This window comes from Mesoplodon bidens (assembly GCF_964165515.1).
Source record: "Mesoplodon bidens genome assembly, contig: HAP1_SCAFFOLD_157, whole genome shotgun sequence".
NCBI classification, from domain to species: Eukaryota; Metazoa; Chordata; class Mammalia; order Artiodactyla; family Ziphiidae; genus Mesoplodon; species Mesoplodon bidens.
This window is the reverse complement of record NW_027671774.1, coordinates 142,073-158,907: the sequence shown is the minus strand read 5'-3', so window position 1 is coordinate 158,907 and position 16,835 is coordinate 142,073. Positions and strand designations below refer to the sequence as shown.

Below are 16,835 nucleotides of genomic sequence, written 5' to 3'. Positions count from 1 at the left end.
AAGAGGAATCTTTAGAAAGGAATTTTATGTGTAGTCAGGTCTAAGATTGGAATGAATTTAATAAAGTGATTGAGTTTTAATATCCAAAGTAAGCTGGTAGAAAATTAAAATTTGTTTTTTCTCTCTTTTTGCAAAATTTTCTTAATTATTGGTCTGCTCTTAATGAGAAATTGTAAACAAAGACTTTTTTTTACATTTAATGTAATCTGTCTGGCAAAACAAATATTGTACATTTTGTCTTTATGAGTCTTTGATAATTTTGAAGAAAAACTGAGTGCTTTCAATATTAAAAGAGCTAAGTCTTTTTACACTATTTAACTATCTGTATTTACATGTGAATCTTTGTCACTTTGATTAAATTGATAACTAAATATTAATTCACAGTGACATATGATCATATTTGACAAAGTGTTTTAAAACATTTTTATTTTTGAAAAAGTAGATTTTCCCCCAAGTCAAATTCTAAATGAAGTCTTATTGACCTGGAAATAACGTTCAGGTTTTCCAGAGGCCCCTTGGAACACCTTAAAAGATTTGTTTTATCTTATTAGAAAAGAGAGCTATGAAACTCATTAGGCTTATTTGGTATGTTACTTACATGGGAAGCATTGCTAAATAAATGATCATAAACCCTAGGTTATATCATAAGGGTGAATGTTATTAATATAAATGTTCTCAAAAGTATATGAAATTCCTAAAATTGGATATGTCCTAGTATAATGTTATCAGTCATAATTCTAGTTATTATCTTAAATGTTTTGTCACAGAGATAAATTTTCTTGTCAATTCCATTAGAATGAATCAAATTTTTAGTAATGGATATTTGTCTTTTATTACTTAGACAATGGTTTTACTCAGATGCTTTTACAAAAGCTTCCTGAAAATGTGTTTCATGTTCAGAGAAATTCATGGAAAAGGATCTGACAAGTATTCTAGAACACAAGTTTCTGATGAATTTCAAATCATTACACTGAACTGAGTAAGAATTTACAAAACCCTAATGGAGAAATTGATGGTTTCATAAAACTTCTAACAAAAGATCAAACAAAACAAGAATTAATTACATGGGACTAAGTAAACTGAAGAAGATGGTTATAATATTTTATGATTTTAAAAATAAATTTATTTATTTTATTTATTTTTGGCTGCATTGGGTCTTTGTTGCTGTGTGTGGGCTTTCTCTAGTTGCAGCAAATGGCAGCTACTCTTTGTTGTGGTGCGTGGGCTTCTCATTGCAGTGGCTTCTCTTGTTGTAGAGCATGGGCTCTAGGTGCATGGGCTTCAGTAGTTGTGGCTCGTGGGCTTTAGTAGTTGTGGCTCAATGGCTCTAGAACGCAGGCTCAGTAGTTGTGGCGTGTGGGCTTAGTTGCTCTGCGGCATGTGGGATCTTCCTGGACCAGGGCTTGAACCCATGTCCCCTGCACTGGCAGGCAGATTCTTACACACTGTGCCACCAGGAAAGCCCCATTTTATGATTTTTTTTTCGTGGTACGCGGGCCTCTCACTGTTGTGGCCTCTCCCGTTGCGGAGCACAGGCTCCGGACGCGCAGGCTCAGCGGCCATGGCTCACAGGCTCATATCAATCAGTGTGATACACCACATCAATGAATTCAGTAAAGTCACAGAATACAAAATTAATACACAGAAATCTCTTTCATTCCTATACACTAAAAACAAAAGATCAGAAAGAGAAATTATGGAAGGAATCCCATTTACCATCACATCAAAAAGAAAAAATACCTATGAATAAATCTATCTAAGGAGACAAAAGACCTGTACTCTGAAAACTCTAAGATGCTGATGAAAGAAATCGAAAGTGACACAAACAGATGGAGAGATATGTGCTTGAATTGGAAGAATCAATACTGTCAAAATGACTATACTACTTAAGGCAATCTACAGATTCAATGCAATCCCTGTTAAATTACCAGTGGAATTTTTTTTTTAAGATTTTTTTCATGTGGACCATTTTTAAAGTCTTTATTGAATTTGTTACAATATTGCTTCTGTTTTATGTTTTTGTTTTTGTTATTTTGTTATTATTATTATTTTTTTTTTGGTTGCATTGCATGTGGGATCCCAACTCCCTGACCAGGGATCGAACCTGCATCCTCCTCATTGGAAGGTGAAGTCCCAACCACCAGACCGCCAGGGAAGCCCCCACCAATGGCATTTTTCACAGAACTGGAACAGAAAATTTTAAAATTTGTACAGAAACACAAATCCCCCAAATAGCCAAAGCATACTATGAAAGCAAAAATGGAGTTGGAGGAATCAGGCTCACTGTCTTCAGACTATATTACAAAGCTACAGTAATCAGTATGGTACTTGCACAAAAACAGAAATATAGATCAATGGAACAGAATAGAAAGCCCCGAAATAAACCCACACAACTATGGTCAATTAATCTATGACAAAGGAGGCAGGACTATACAATGGAGAAAAGACAGTCTCTTCAATAAGTGGTACTGGGAAAACTGGACAGCTACATGTAAAAAAATGAAATTAGAACAATTTTCTAACACCACAGACAAAAATAAACTCAAAATGCATTAAAGACCTAAATGTAAGTCTGGATATTATAAAACTCTTAGAGGAAAATCCAGGCAGAACACTCTTTCACAGCAGCAATATCTTTTTGGATCCACCTCCTAGAGGAAAGAAAGCAAAAACTAAAATAAACAAATGGGACCTAATAAAACTTAAAAGCTTTTGCACAGCAAAGGAAACCATAAACAAAACAAAAAGACAACCTACAGAATGGGAAAAAATATTTGCAAATGATGAGACTGACAATGGAATAATCTCCAAAGTATACAAATAGCTCACGCAGCTCAATATCAAAAAAGCAAACAACCCAATCAAAAAATGGACAGAAGATCTAAACAGACATTTCTCCAAAGAAGACATACTGATGGGCAAAAAGCACATGAAAATCTGCCACACATCGCTAATTATTAGAGAAATGCAAATCAAAACTACAATGAGGTATCACCTCACACCAGTCAGAGTAACCATCATCAAAACGTCTACAAACTGTAGACTACAAAAATGTTGGAGAGGGTGTGGAGAAAAGGAGTCCTCCTACACTGTTGGTGGGAATGTAAATTGGTTCAACCACTATGGAGAATATTATGGGATTCCTTAAAAAACTAAAAATAGAACTACCATATGATCCAGCAATCCTACTCTTAGGCATGTATCTGGAGAAAATTATACTTCCAAAAGATACATGCACCCCAGTGTTCAGTGCAGCACTATTCACAATAACCAGGATATGAAAGCAATTTAAATGTCCATTGACAGATGAATGGATAAAGAAGATGTGGTACATATATACAATGGAATATTACCCAGCCATAAAAATGAATGAAATAATGCCATTTGCAGTAACATGAATTGACATAGAGATTATCATACTAAGTGAAGTCATTCAGAGAAAGACAAATATCATATGATATCACTTATCTGTGGAATCTGAAAAAAATGATACAAATGAACTTAATTACAAAAGAGAAACAGACTCACAGACTTAAAAAACAAACTTATGGTTACTAAAGGGAAAAGGTATGGGGAGGGATAAATTAGGAGTTTGGATTCACATATACACACTACTATATATAAAATAGATAATCAACAAGACCCTACTGTATAGCAAAGGGAACTCTACTCAATATTCTGTAATAACCTATATGGCAAAAGAATCTGAAAAAGAATGGATATGTGTATATATATAACTGAATCATTTTGCTGTACACCTGAAACTAATTCAACATTGTAAATCAACTATACTTCAATATAAAATTAAAATTAAATTTAAAAAAAAAAAGATTAAAAAAAGAAGTGTCTTCCAATGCAAGGATCAGATCAAAGAACATGAATGGAATATTCCTACTGGGACGATTAGGAGGATAACACATCCTTGGTAGGTGCAGAGCCTGTTCACTTATCCTCTGACTTTCCTTGTTCCCTTTCTCTACTACATCCAATTAAGCAGATAAAAACTTTGAGAAAGCTGCCTCTTCCTTCACCAGTGCCAAGCAGGACAAACTCAAAGAGCCATTTGTCTGTCTTCCTCTGATGTTGCTTCTTGATGTTTGAGCTATTGGGAGGAGAGAGAGGCAATAAATTCTCTTAATAAAAGCAAAAAATAAAAATAAAAAATAAGCCTATATGGTCAGTCACAATCCTTGCTATACTTATATAAATAAGACCAAGTTTATTGAATCTAGACTTATTTTGCAAACAAATTTGTCTTAATTTGGCTATCTTTGATAGAAATGAGGGTGATTTTAGAGAGAAAAATTATCTTTCGATAGAAACCAAAATACATATTGTGGATATTAGATTCTAGTGCTATTAATTTTCCTTGAAGTTTTGTTAATTACCTGAAAACTGGACTGTATCCTGAATTTTTCTAGTTTCCTCCACTACCTGACTACAACTCTCCAAACTAGTGTTTCCAAATTTTCTCCCACCCTTTTGACTTGGAATAATTGAAACTAAAACTGCCTTTTTTTCTGAAGTCCTGCATACTGAAGGTAGATATCTTAATATAAACTTCAGAGAAATCTCCACAGCAGCTCATGTTTAGACAGTCTTCTTCGTTCCTGTTGCTATATGGACCACTCAGAAAGTTTACCTGAACATCTGATGGACATTCAAACTACAAAAGATGCTTTAACCCTGACATTTAGAGATCTTCTCAACTGTCTACCCTCAGAACTCAAAAACTGATATGAAATTTGCCTCAATTATTAACCATTGTTTTTTTGTCTCCATAGCAATGCCTCTTATTAAATACCTGATTGCTTGTACAGTAAGCTTAACTTCTACTTGGAAATACTGCTTTGGAAGAGAAAATTAAGGTAAAATGATCATATGGATGGACTCTAATCCAATATGACTTGTATCTTTATAAGGGGGGAATATTAGAACACAGACATGCACAGACTGAGGGGCAACCATGTGAGGACACAGCGAGAAGGTAGCCATCAAAGGAGAGAGACCTCAAAGAAACTAAACTTGATACTTTGATCTTGGACTTCTAGCCTCTAGAACTATGAGAAAATATATTTTTGTTGTTTAAGCCACCTAGTAGCCAGTGTGGTCTTTTGTTATGGCAGCCCTAGCAAACAAATACAATCACTATTAGGGAAAAAAAAATCATGTGCTTTGTTATTCCAGTAGAATGATTTTAACACTGATTACTTCTTACCTTGAGATTATAAAAGACAGTGATAAACATTACTGTAGAGTATATATGAGTTGTGTCCTATGAAACAAAGGTAGTTAACAAACACCTCTCAGCTGTAGATGATGCCATGTGTTCATCTGATCAGCAAGAGGACATGAGTGGAAGGGAGAACCTTTTCTGCTTCAGACAAGCAACTTCCTGGGTTACCCTGAGTATGACAAAGAGGGCCATTGCTTGGGGACCAGGTCTCCAAGCAGTCACAACAGGCCTCAGGAACCCACAAGAAAACTGTGAAGGAAGAATATTACTAGCCAGGCCCATATGAATCTTTTCCTCCCATCACTGCTCTTTTGTGAAAAATTCTTCCAAATACACATTTTTGTCCCAAAATACTATGTTGGACGCTCGCTACTAGGAGCAAATTTTTCTAGCATCTCTGTTGGATGAATTTTCACACTTGCAAAATCACTCAGAAAAGAGTTCATCCTCCCAACACCTCCCCTGCACCAGTGTCCCCCTAAACAGCATCTGACCACAATATGAAGGAACTTACCTCCCAGGTAAACAGGTGCTTGAATGTGATTTAATTATCTCTGCATCCTCTCCCTGGTCTCCCTGTGAAATCCAGTCACCTCTTTGCATTAAAGCATTTCTGTGAGAAGCCCTGTAAGGTGCTGGCTATTCTCAATTCTGTCCTGCTGGTTTCTCTGAAGTGCCTAGAAGCTGTCCTCTCCACACACAAACTGTTCTGACAAACTTCATTTGAATGATTTGGATTTTAATTCTCAATTTGCTTCTGTTCCTAAGCCTTAAAGCTTTTTTTTTTTTTTTTTTTTTACCAATTCAGAAAAAAGCATCATTAAAAAAAAGACAAGGTTGGGCGTCCCTCGTGGCGCAGTGGTTGAGAGTCTGCCTGCTGATGCAGGGGACACGGGTTCGTGCCCCGGTCCGGGAAGATCCCACATGCCGCGGAGCGGCTGGAGCCGTGAGCCATGACTGCTGAGCCTGCGTGTCCGGAGCCTGTGCTCTGCAACGGGAGAGGCCACAACAGTGAGAGGCCTGCGTACCGGAAAAAAAAAAAAAAAGACAAGGCTACTCGCAGATCTAACATGCTAAGCTTTAACTTAGTACGTTCTTAGGACTGATGTTTTCCAAGGAACAAACTTTCTTGTTTCCTGTGTACAAAAAGTGAGAAAAAATAAAAATAGTGGTATCTTCACAGTTGAGTTCTTAACATATTTTCTGATATATGTAAAAAGAGAAAAATTGGCAAAATGAGTACCAACATTTTTAAAAATAATAATTAAGCCTAAATCCCTGGATTTACCAATTTTATAAAATAAGAAAGTAACATTTTATAAAATACAATTTTATGAAATATGATTTTATAAAATTTGTTTAGCTAAGTAACAAATGATTTGCCCAAAAAACAGATTTAGCAGGTGGAGTCCAGGGGGCACATTCTACAAAATAAATTTATTGACACTGTAAAGGGTTACTAGCATAAAATTGTGGTGGGAATAAAAAGGGCAGTGACCTTCCTCCTGAAGTTTAGGAGTGATCCCTGAATTGAGAGATATCTGAGTTGAAGTGGTCACTGGAAACAAATGGTAGAGACAAATCACAGAGAGCAGACTGTATCAATTCCAGCTTCTGGACTCAGAGAAGGAAGGAAGAGCTTCAGATTTCATTGCAGAGAATGAGGCTGAGAAACTTTAAAATCAGATGCTTTTTCCCAGATCCAGGGGGCCAGCTAATGCACAAAAATGCTTAAAGCCACATAGGTATGTCACCTTTATTTCCTAGAGAAGATGTTAGCATTTTCTAAATCCTCATCTACCGTGCCTGGCATGCATTATTTTATAGCTTTCTGGAAGTTTCATCAGCACCACTGGTATATCTGTAGTACGATGTGTGTGTGGAGAGTACAGAATGCAGGTCCGGGCTGGGGGCAACGGACTCTTCTAGCTACCACAGTGAGTGGTGCCCCTGCAAACCTGAGTAAGGAAGACAACTTGCCTTTGGGTGGGTAGTGTTACAATCTGCATGTCTCGGGGCACAAATGTAAAGACCGACCCTGTTCTGGGAATGATGATGATTCTGACTGACCTCAAAGGGGTAATTATGAAACCCCTGGATCATCAGGATCTGGATGTTCCCTACTTTTTCCATGGTGTGATCATGCCCGAAAGTGTGGCTGTAGATATCTGGGAACATTTCCAGAAATGTCCTCCTGTAGGAGTTAATTATAAAGTAAATGTGTATAAAAGAGAAAATAATATTGAAACCTATCAAGGGGAGTAGATCTTAAGGGTTAATATTGTAGATGGACTACTTTGGAAAAAAATCTTTTTCCCTTGGAGTATTAAGAAGTCATCGCATAATTGCCATCTCTCCACATTTTGTTCTAGAGTGCCTGGTTTATTGATATCAGTGTGAGACCTGTTTTAAATAAAAATCTATTTGTAAAAAACCGGATCTGTAATATATTCTAAATATCATTATAGTGTCTTTCAACTATAGATTAAAAATCACTTCATTTTCAACAAAATATTTTGATGTAAACATCAAATGTTTTGAAAACAAAGGGGATCTGTTTTTGTTGTTTTCTCTTTTATCTAATTTTTGTATCCATTTTGTCTGGGCATATTAAATGGTAAAAATATTGATAAGATTTGCACTAGGTGAATCTTCTTAAAAAGAAAATACTGAAGGCCACAGAGTCTGGGAATATTAATATCTTTTTAATAGATTGATCCCCCTTGATTTCTTATTCTGGAGTAAAGGTACAAGTTTTTCCATGAAAATTAGACACACAAATCATCTGACAGAATGTATGACAGATGGAAAATGATTGATGGGAATTTTGCTTTAATGCACATTGTTCGTTGTAATTTTGCCCAGCTTAATGAACGGTGAATTAATAATGAGGAGCAACACATTCAACGTATTATAGTAATAAAGTGCTTTTATGGACATTTTTCATGTTTCCAGACTTTCTTGGCCACCCTGAACAATTTTAACTCAAAGGATTAAGAAATAATCGCTTATTTAACTGTGTTGAAATAGTCAACTTTGAAAAGGATATTTTCCTGTATGAACGTTTTCCTAATTGATCCCGTTTGGTTCTGATCAGTAAACTTACCTGAGTAAGCTGCACCATTTAAACAAAGTGATCTGATAGAGCCTTAGGTGACGTACGTGACCACAGCCCATTGTTTTCTGCTTCAACGACGTAAGGGAGTAAAGGGGAAAACTAATACTGATACATTTTTTAATTAGGAGAATAGAAAAACTAAATTTCTTGTAGAAATAAGCCCAAAGAGTCCTCGTGTCAGCCCTGCTCCTCTTAAAAGACCGCGACGCTGTAATACCAATGGAAAATCTGGGAGACAACCAGCTGTCATTAAAATAGATTTTACCAAGGCAAGGACAATAGGTTGCTTATTAGCAATGAGAAATCAGTAGTCTTTTAGAAGTGTACCCTTTGGAACGTGTGAGCTATGTAATAAATGAAAGCCTTTCATTATTCATTGTTATAAGCCAAATGTAGATTAAATGTACACTACCTTCAGTTCAGATATTAAGACATCCTTCCCCCAGTAATTTTATGAGGTAACATGTAGAATGTCAAGCATAGGCTAAGTCATATATTTTATAATCTTTCAAAACTTTTTAAAGCAATGTGTTAACCCTATAATGAATATAAAATGGATCCTAACTGCATGTCTTAGAAAATGTGCATTTCATAGAATTATTGAAGAATGAATCCTTAATAGCCCATCTTTTTAAGTATGTTAGCTGAACGTTATGATTGTGTAATATCATTTTAGGGCATTACCACATTTTAAGAAATAAAATAATATTCAGAAGCATAATTTTGCCAGAATGTAAGATTTAAAACCAGAAATTTGACTTGTGAAAAATCCTCACATGATTATTGGCCTGTTAAAAACTAAAGCAAACCCCACAAACCTGATGCAAGCTATTATGTGCAAAATAACGTGCTAGTTACACAGCCCTCTGGGAAGCGAATGTGAGTCCGGATGCTTCTTTCTTGGTTTATTTCATTCCTAGAGTACCTTTGTTGCAGGTTTTTCTTATGTTTCCAGAGGAAACAAGTAAGCCATCTCAAGTTTAAGTTCTGTCCTCAATAAAGTAAAAAATGTGCCAGATACCATTTGACTGGATGATAACTAAACTGGACAAATATTTTCTCTCACTGGAGACTGACAGTGTTTTAGTTGTGCTTAAAATTTGTGATTCTCCTAAAAAAAGAGTACAAATGAAAACTTATGGTTACCAGGAGATAAGGGGGGAAGGATAAATTGGGAGATTGGGATTGACATATACACACTACTATATACAAAATAGGTAATAATAACCTACTGTATAGCACGGGGAACTCTACTCAATACTCTGTAATGGCCTCTATGGGAAAAGAATCTTTTAAAAAGGTGGACATATGTATATGTATAACTGGCTCCCTTTGCTGTACACCTGAAACTAACACAAATTTGTAACTCAACTATACTCCAATAAAAATCTTTTAAAATAAAAAAATAGAGTACTACATGCATTTCTAAGAAATAAACATTATTTTCTTCATTCTTCTAAAATAAATAAAAATAAAATAATGTAATATGTGATCTTCAAGCTAATGAACACCTAAGAATGAAATTTGAAAATCTACATTTGGAATGTATAATTCTTTTGTTCAGAGGCAGTGACATTCCAAAAGAACAAAACTTCTCAAACATTTCCCCATTTAGAGTAATGCTGACAGTGAGTGTCTGGTGGATCTCAGAGGGGCACAACTGATAATATATTTATCATGCTGCCAGTTTGCTAAGTGGTTTCATATTCACTAAGAAAGACTTGTCAATGGATACTGAAGAATAGATGTGAGGTCTCTGTGAGGTCTCTGTGTGTTGTCTCTGGGTGAGATTTCTGTGTGAAGTCTCTGTATGAGGTCCCTTTGGAAGGTATCTCTGGGAAATCTGTTAAATCTGTGCTAGGTTTCTGTCTGAGGGTCTGTGAAGCAACATGAGGTCCCTGTGTGAGGTCTCAGTATGTGATCTCTGAGAAAGGTGTTTGTGTGAGAAGTCTCTCTTGAGAGGTGTGTCCGTGAAGTCTTTGTGTACTGTCTCTGGGTCTCTCCATTTCTTTTTTTCTTTTGGTCTCTCAATTTCTTGTCTTACTGTACCTTATGGAAGACGGAGCAGCAAGAGAAGGGCAAAGGGACTTGCTTCTTTCTGTTTTCTTGCTGTTCCATCAGCATCACCTGTCTGTGTCACTCTCCCAGCAGGAGCCAGGGAGGTCCAAGTCCAGCTTCCCCATATTCCCAGAACTCACTTCTGGGTGCCCCTGAGAGGACCCAGCAGCAGCCAGGCTCAGGTCCCAGCCCTGTCAACTCTTTCCTCTGGGTACCGACCCCTCCCACAAGCCCTGGCTCCACTCTCACTGCTCTGCCCATTCTGGAGGCTGCCTTGGGAATCGGGGCCCAGAGGTAGGGCCTGGCTCCAGGGAGAAACCAGGGGTGTGAGCAGTCCTGTGCTCACTCTGCCCCCTCCACCCCAGGTCACAGCATTTCCACGTGTTGAGGGGCCTGACAGGGATGGGGGATGGGGTCCATTTCTGTTGTCATCTGGATCAGGGGCATCAGCTGGAACAGAAATCTCCACAATGAGAAAGACACCACCTGGAGCTGTGTCCACCATGTGCCCTGCACATGGCAGAAAACACCAAATCACTCTAGAGAAATTCTTCCTCATCTCCCTGCTTTTCCATATGGATGGGGGTCCGGAGACAAGAAAAGCTGTGCCAGAAGCAGATCAGTGGAACACTCCTGGATTGCACCCGGCCCCATCCACTTTGCACAGGTCACCTCCACACCACCACGAATCCTGTCTGATTGCTTCTTCACCTGCCAGGCTCTGGGGTGATCAAGGACTGGGAGACAGGCAAGGCTTACTACACAATCACAAGCCAGTCCCCACCTCTCCCCTGGAGCAGTCCTTGGGCCATGTGTTTATGTGAAGGTCACCAGACTAGGAGTCACATCCCAAGTTCCCTAGTCCTGGCTTTTACACCTATTGTTAAGTTATTCTTTCTAAAAGTCAAGAGGTGATGATGTGTAAGCTTATTAAATATAGTATTAAGAGATTCACCTTCCCTGATTTGCTTTACTTCTATAAGTTTGACCTTCTGTTTTGACCTAAAGGTGGTTTCTCTAGGTCTGTGATCTTAGAGTTGGAATAGGGTAGAGACCCTGGCGTGGGGCCATGGTGAGCTACTGGACCCTTAACTTTTCCTCCCCTTTAGGCCTTTAGATGGTGGTTGTATGTCAGGGGGCTGTTCTTTCAGAACTGCAATTTATGGGAATCTGGTACCACTTTGCCTCCTTCCTTGGATCCAATGATTTTTCTACACCTACATCCCACCCTAAATTCACAGTGTTTGACCATCAGATAGTTACTACCCACAGTCACACCCCTATTCCATTCATCCAAAACTCCTTCTCTGGAGTTAACATAGAGTGGAAGGTAGGTGACCCATGAACGCAGCCATTCATTTATATGGGACTGGACTCAACACAGCCCTCAGCAGCCTCCCTGATACTCCCCCCACCTACACACACAGAGCTGGAAATGCCATCCTTGTTGCTGCTCTAAAGTGTAGGAAAAACAGAGGTGGGGGAGGGTGATGCTGTACATTTTATTATGGCTAAGCTAAAAGGGGTTCATAGGGCATACCTCAATCCCAACCTTCATCAGAGAGAGAAGGAACTCTTAAGAGCAGATGCTGTATATTCCCTACCAAGAGATCCAGGGGCAAGATTTCTCCTGTTTCTGAACTCAGAGCCCATACTCTATTCCCCCAAAACTTCCATCCACTTGGCTCTGACACTTCCTGGAGCCTGAATTGGAATGTCCGGCCCTATCGTGTAAACCTATCCACTACAGTTGCATAAAGTTCAAAGTAGCATAGAAGGAGGAGAAAGACTGGTTGAACCAGATCCTTGGGTGTGGGTTTCATAGGTTTTTCCCGTCTCATTGTTAGAGTAATTTTGGTTTGTGTAATGACGGTATTATAAGGTACAATGAAGGGACACGAGACAAGGAGCAAGCTTGTGATGCTACTGTCCACCTCCCTCCATGCCCCTCCCTTCTAGAAGACAAAGTGCACAGCACAGACAGCAGCCATTACACTATGCTTTTATTAGAAAAAAAAAAAAATATATATATATATATACATGTATTGGGGAACATTAAATATCTTGGATGTGCTAAGGAGAAAATCATTTTCTCTACAGGGACTGAATTTTTACTTGGAGACATGTCTTCCTACTAAAGGAAAGACTAAAGAAGGATTTTACTGTCGACCAGGCAAGACACCTCCCCAAAGATGACAATGCCTTGGACAGTGTTGATGGTGGGCTGGGGCACCTGGAATCCTTGGCCCATACTGGCAGGTACTAACTGGAAACAAACTCTTCTTGGGGGGCAAGGATGGGAGGCACCTTAGGCCCAGCTGCTCATCGTCGAACCTTACACTTTTCAAACTATGTTGGTGTCTGACTTCCCTTTCCCTGATAGAACAACTCTGGCCCTTGGAGGTGGCTTTATGACTGCAGGCTGTATAACCCATCATTCTCCGTTGCTCTGGGTAGGAGGTAAGCCTATGGCAGCAGAAACACCCACATACTGGGACTTGGAATTCCAGTTTGTGTTCATTTAACTTTGTGGCATGAAGTCCATGGTGAATTGCTCTTTTTTCTTCTGGGATCTGTCCAACAGCTGTCATGAGTGCCTGACCCTCAGCAGTCTCACTCTTCAAGATTGATCTGCTTTTGACTGATCCGTGGCTCTGGGCAGTGGCTGATATGGGCTTGAATTTTTGCAGAGCATCTCGACCATTGACTTTTTTATTGGGGAAAATCCACTTTAAAAATAGCCTCATCCTTTTTCTGAAGAGGCTTTCTGGAGGGCTATGTTTCTTCTCTGGCATGAGCTGGAGACATCTGCTCCCAATAGAGTCTGTTATTCCCCTGACCTGGGCAGGGTGGCTCATACTTCCAGCTTGAGAGGTCCCTAATTCTTTAAACCTTTCTTCATGCTCTCCTGGTTTATGCCTCCTACAGTCCTCTCTTTTGTAAGTAGGGGCAATCATCTTGCTCTGGCTCTTCCATGAGTCTTGGAGTTTTGAAGTTTTGGGCTCCTGCTGCCCTAGGTTGCTCCTTTGGGCTTCCATAAGGCCACTTGGCTCCTGGGAAGCTAACCTGTCTCTGGTGGGGACTCTCTGGGGATGGCACTGAGGCACCTGAGAAGCCAAGTTGTCTGCAGCAAGGAACATGTGTTTGGGAAAGTCCTGAATCTGGTTGTCTGACTGTACCTTTACTTTGGAGTTAAACTCACTAGCAACCCCCATGTTAAGGCATGGCTCACCTGGATGTTGGAAAACAGACATTCTAGGTAGTAGGAAACTTTTACTGGGCCCTGGCACCTCTAAACTCCTCATATGTACATTTGTGGTTTGGGATTTTGTCAACACTTTGGTTTCCAAGATAACACTAGACTGTGGTTGAAGAGCAGGAGACTCCTTGGCCTCCACAGCCTCCCTGGCCTCTTCACCTCTCAAAGATTGGGATCCTAAGTTCACCTCCATCACTGTTACCCTATGGCAGGGGTCTCCTGAGGCCTGACCACCACTCTCCTCTGTTGGCTCATTCCTGACCATTGCTGAACTTGGACCTGGCTCTAGGCTGTCCCTCTTGACCCATTCCACAGTCTCACTCTTCCAGGTTCTGCCCACAAGGCTGAGTGTGAGGGACTGAGAAGGTGGCCTGCCCTCCTGTCCAGTCAGAGAAGCCTTTGAGGGCCCATGGTAGTCAGCAGATGGAATCGCTCCCAGGGCACTCTGGATTTCCTTACACACAGTTGAGGGGACAAGGAGAGGCCTCTTCAGGGTAGGAACTGACTCTTCTGTTATCACCTTCTCTCCTGAATGAGCCTGAGGAGGTTTCTCCAGGAACTCAGCACACTTGACTGTTGAGTGGGACCCAGACACACAGGTGGCTGAAGGGGAAGAGGCAAACTGCAGAACGGTGGAGGGTTGGAGCTTTTTCAGCTTCAAGAGATTTATGGGCTTGAGGACCTTGAGGGGGAGGGTCCACCTGTGCTTTACCCAAAACCTTCTAATATGTGCTTCCAGCACCTCTCGAGTGTCTGGATCAAGGAAGGAAACCCTACAGGAGGTGTTCATGCAGGGTTCCCAACCCTTCAAGCAGTATCTTCCACAGGCTCCAGCAGGCACTGCTTTGCACGTCTCACCAGGAGGGTCTTGACATGAGAGCTGATGAAAGTTGCCCTTGCCAGGAAGCCTCCCCAGGCAGCTGTAGGAGAGCAGATGGGGCCAGGATGGCTGGATAGGACAGGCAGGGGTGGGCACCTGTAGCCCAAGAACCCTCCACTGCCCCCACACTGACTTCATAATGCTCCTGCTGTCCCTCACCCTAGGGCTTTAGCCACGCCCTCCCATGGCTCCCCCTCCCAGGGCTGGGGTCACATTATAGGCTCTGGGAGGAAGGACGACCCAAGAGAGAAGGGGAAAGATTCTTTACCTTTGCAGAAGTGAAACCAGGTTGTGAGTCCCCTCCAGTTCTTCCAGGCAATCTCTGCAAGCTGGAAATCAGGAGACTGGGTCATGGTGGTGAAGGCAGAGGCCTAAGAGTCTTTCAGGAGGCTGAATGCAATGGCCCTTTAAGGGAAATCTTTGGAGGATTAGACTCTGGAGCCCAAGTATCAGTGTCCAAGGCCACATGTCCCTGACAGTGATAGTAAGTCTCACTTGAAAAGGGTTTGTCCTTTGCAAAGTGCCTTCACGTTAATTAACCCCTGTAGCCCTTACAACTGCCGTGTAGGGGAGAAAGGTCAGTGGTCATCACACAGAGGAATCTGAGCAAAATTAAGCAACTTGTCCACAGTTGGACTTGAAGGTCCCACTTCCCAACCCAGGCACCAATGGTCCACCACAGTCCACACACCCCATTTCTAGGTCCTCATGGCTTCATTCTAAGCACAAATTTCTGGGAAGTATCTGGGCTCTGATCTCCTTCCAACGAGCCTTCCCAAGGCTCTGTTTCCTGAAGAATAAGCTCTGCCACTGGCATCCTCAGAGACCGTGAAGCTGGGCCCTCAGGATTAGGAGAGATGGAAGCTAACTCTCGGGGGCACGCAGGGCTGAACGGCAAAGGCTCACCTTTCAAAGATCCACTTTTCTTCCTACTCCTGCTCCTCCCCTTCAGCTCTACTTGATGCTGAGAGAGAAGAAAAAATGAGGGGCTAACACCCAACTCTCACTGTCCTCTATCTAGGCAAGCTGTGTTCATGAACAACATGACTTTCTACATTTAACTAAAACTCTGTGGGGGGTTTTTCCCCTTTTACTTATTTTTAAAGTGGATAAAAATATTTTCAGTTTTTCTTCTTTGAAGAGTGCAAAGAAGGATTTTTTTTTTTTTTTTTGCGGTACGCGGGCCTCTCACTGTTGTGGCCTCTCCCGTTGCGGAGCACAGGCTCTGGACGCACAGGCCCAGCGGCCATGGCTCATGGGCCCAGCCGCGCCGCGGCATGTGGGATCCTCCCGGACCGGGGCACGAACCCGCGTCCCCTGCATTGGCAGGCGGACTCTCAACCACTGCACCACCAGGGAAGCCCAAGAAGGATTTTTTAAGTTTTAATCACCATAGATTTCTTCTGTCACTGTTCCTCTGATCAAGAAACACACACATTCTCAGACCTAAATGCCCACGTGAGCTTTGTCAGATAGGATTCTGCTTCCCAAGGCCAGACCTCCACTCCAGCCTCCTCTCAGGCTCTCAGGGGCTCAGCATTGCCCTTAGATCAGCCCCAACACAGAGGAAGGTCTCACTTGAGACACCTGCTGTGGGAAGGTGGCTGGTGAACCAGGGCTCAGGGGTCAGCCTTCCTGCAGAGATTGAACTCTTAGTAATCCAGTCCTTAACCATTAGTCCCTGCATTGGGGACTTGCCCTGGAGCCCTCTACCATACCTGAACTCCTGGTCTACGATCCTAGGCTAGAAATCCTCATGCCCACTCTAACCCCTCTCTGGCCTGGCTTTTCCCTAGAAGGATGATGTTCTCTACTTTTCTGAGAGTTCCCATCTCAGGAGTCTCTCTAGGTGGTTTAGAAAAGTGGAAATAAGAATAAGAAAATAAGAGATAATCTCTGCTGGGATTAAGCCAAAGGTTTCTTACCTTCCTGATGTTTCTATGTTTTCTAGGTGGTGCTAAGAATGGATTACTCTGGAAGCAGGGGAGTAACATTAGGAAGAGCCCCAGTCCACACAGGAACCCAAGGATGATATCAATCACCCAGGAAGTTGGGCTGGATCTCAGCCAGATAGCAACAGTGTTTTTCAAAGAAAAGAGATTCTCCATCTTCTGAACTGCATTGCTGCCCTCAGGCAACAGAGCACTGGGAGTTCGCTTGATGGCAGAACCCCAGGCCTTCATCACAGAGCTGTGGCCTTGTCACAAAGGGCTCCTGAGTGTGGGGGAGGGGCAATAAGAGAAAGAGGCTGAATCACTGCCCCTCCTTCCCATCCAGACCCACA

At 41.3% G+C, this 16,835-nt stretch overlaps 2 protein-coding genes and 1 pseudogene across 4 annotated transcripts in view; 2 read left to right on the top strand and 1 right to left on the bottom strand.

The window, feature by feature from the left end:
- Positions 1 to 16,835, top strand: part of LOC308611089 (centrosomal protein of 78 kDa-like) — a 727,725-nt pseudogene that overhangs the window by 569,018 nt on the left and 141,872 nt on the right. The gene's annotated exons all lie outside the window — the stretch shown is intronic.
- Positions 1 to 16,835, top strand: part of LOC308611075 (BCL-6 corepressor-like) — a 53,930-nt gene that overhangs the window by 24,204 nt on the left and 12,891 nt on the right. Inside the window, exon 6 of the mRNA XM_081260006.1 lies at positions 4,785 to 4,868. The gene's annotated coding sequence lies outside the window, so the exon portion shown is untranslated. The remainder of the gene's footprint in view (positions 1 to 4,784; positions 4,869 to 16,835) is intronic.
- Positions 12,516 to 16,055, bottom strand: LOC308611069 (spermatogenesis-associated protein 31A6-like). 2 transcript variants are annotated; one of them, XM_081259998.1, is made up of 4 exons: positions 15,943 to 16,055; positions 15,458 to 15,515; positions 14,820 to 14,880; positions 12,516 to 14,591 (listed from the first exon to the last, which is right to left on the bottom strand). In XM_081259998.1, exons 1-4 carry the CDS (start codon positions 15,943 to 15,945, stop codon positions 12,572 to 12,574), a joined length of 2,142 nt encoding a protein of 713 aa, XP_081116124.1. In that variant the 5' UTR covers positions 15,946 to 16,055; the 3' UTR covers positions 12,516 to 12,571. The 2 variants fall into 2 exon arrangements, with proteins under 2 accessions (XP_081116124.1, XP_081116125.1); XM_081259999.1 differs by lacking the exons at positions 15,458 to 15,515; positions 15,943 to 16,055 and having other exon boundaries at positions 12,516 to 14,274; positions 14,820 to 14,934.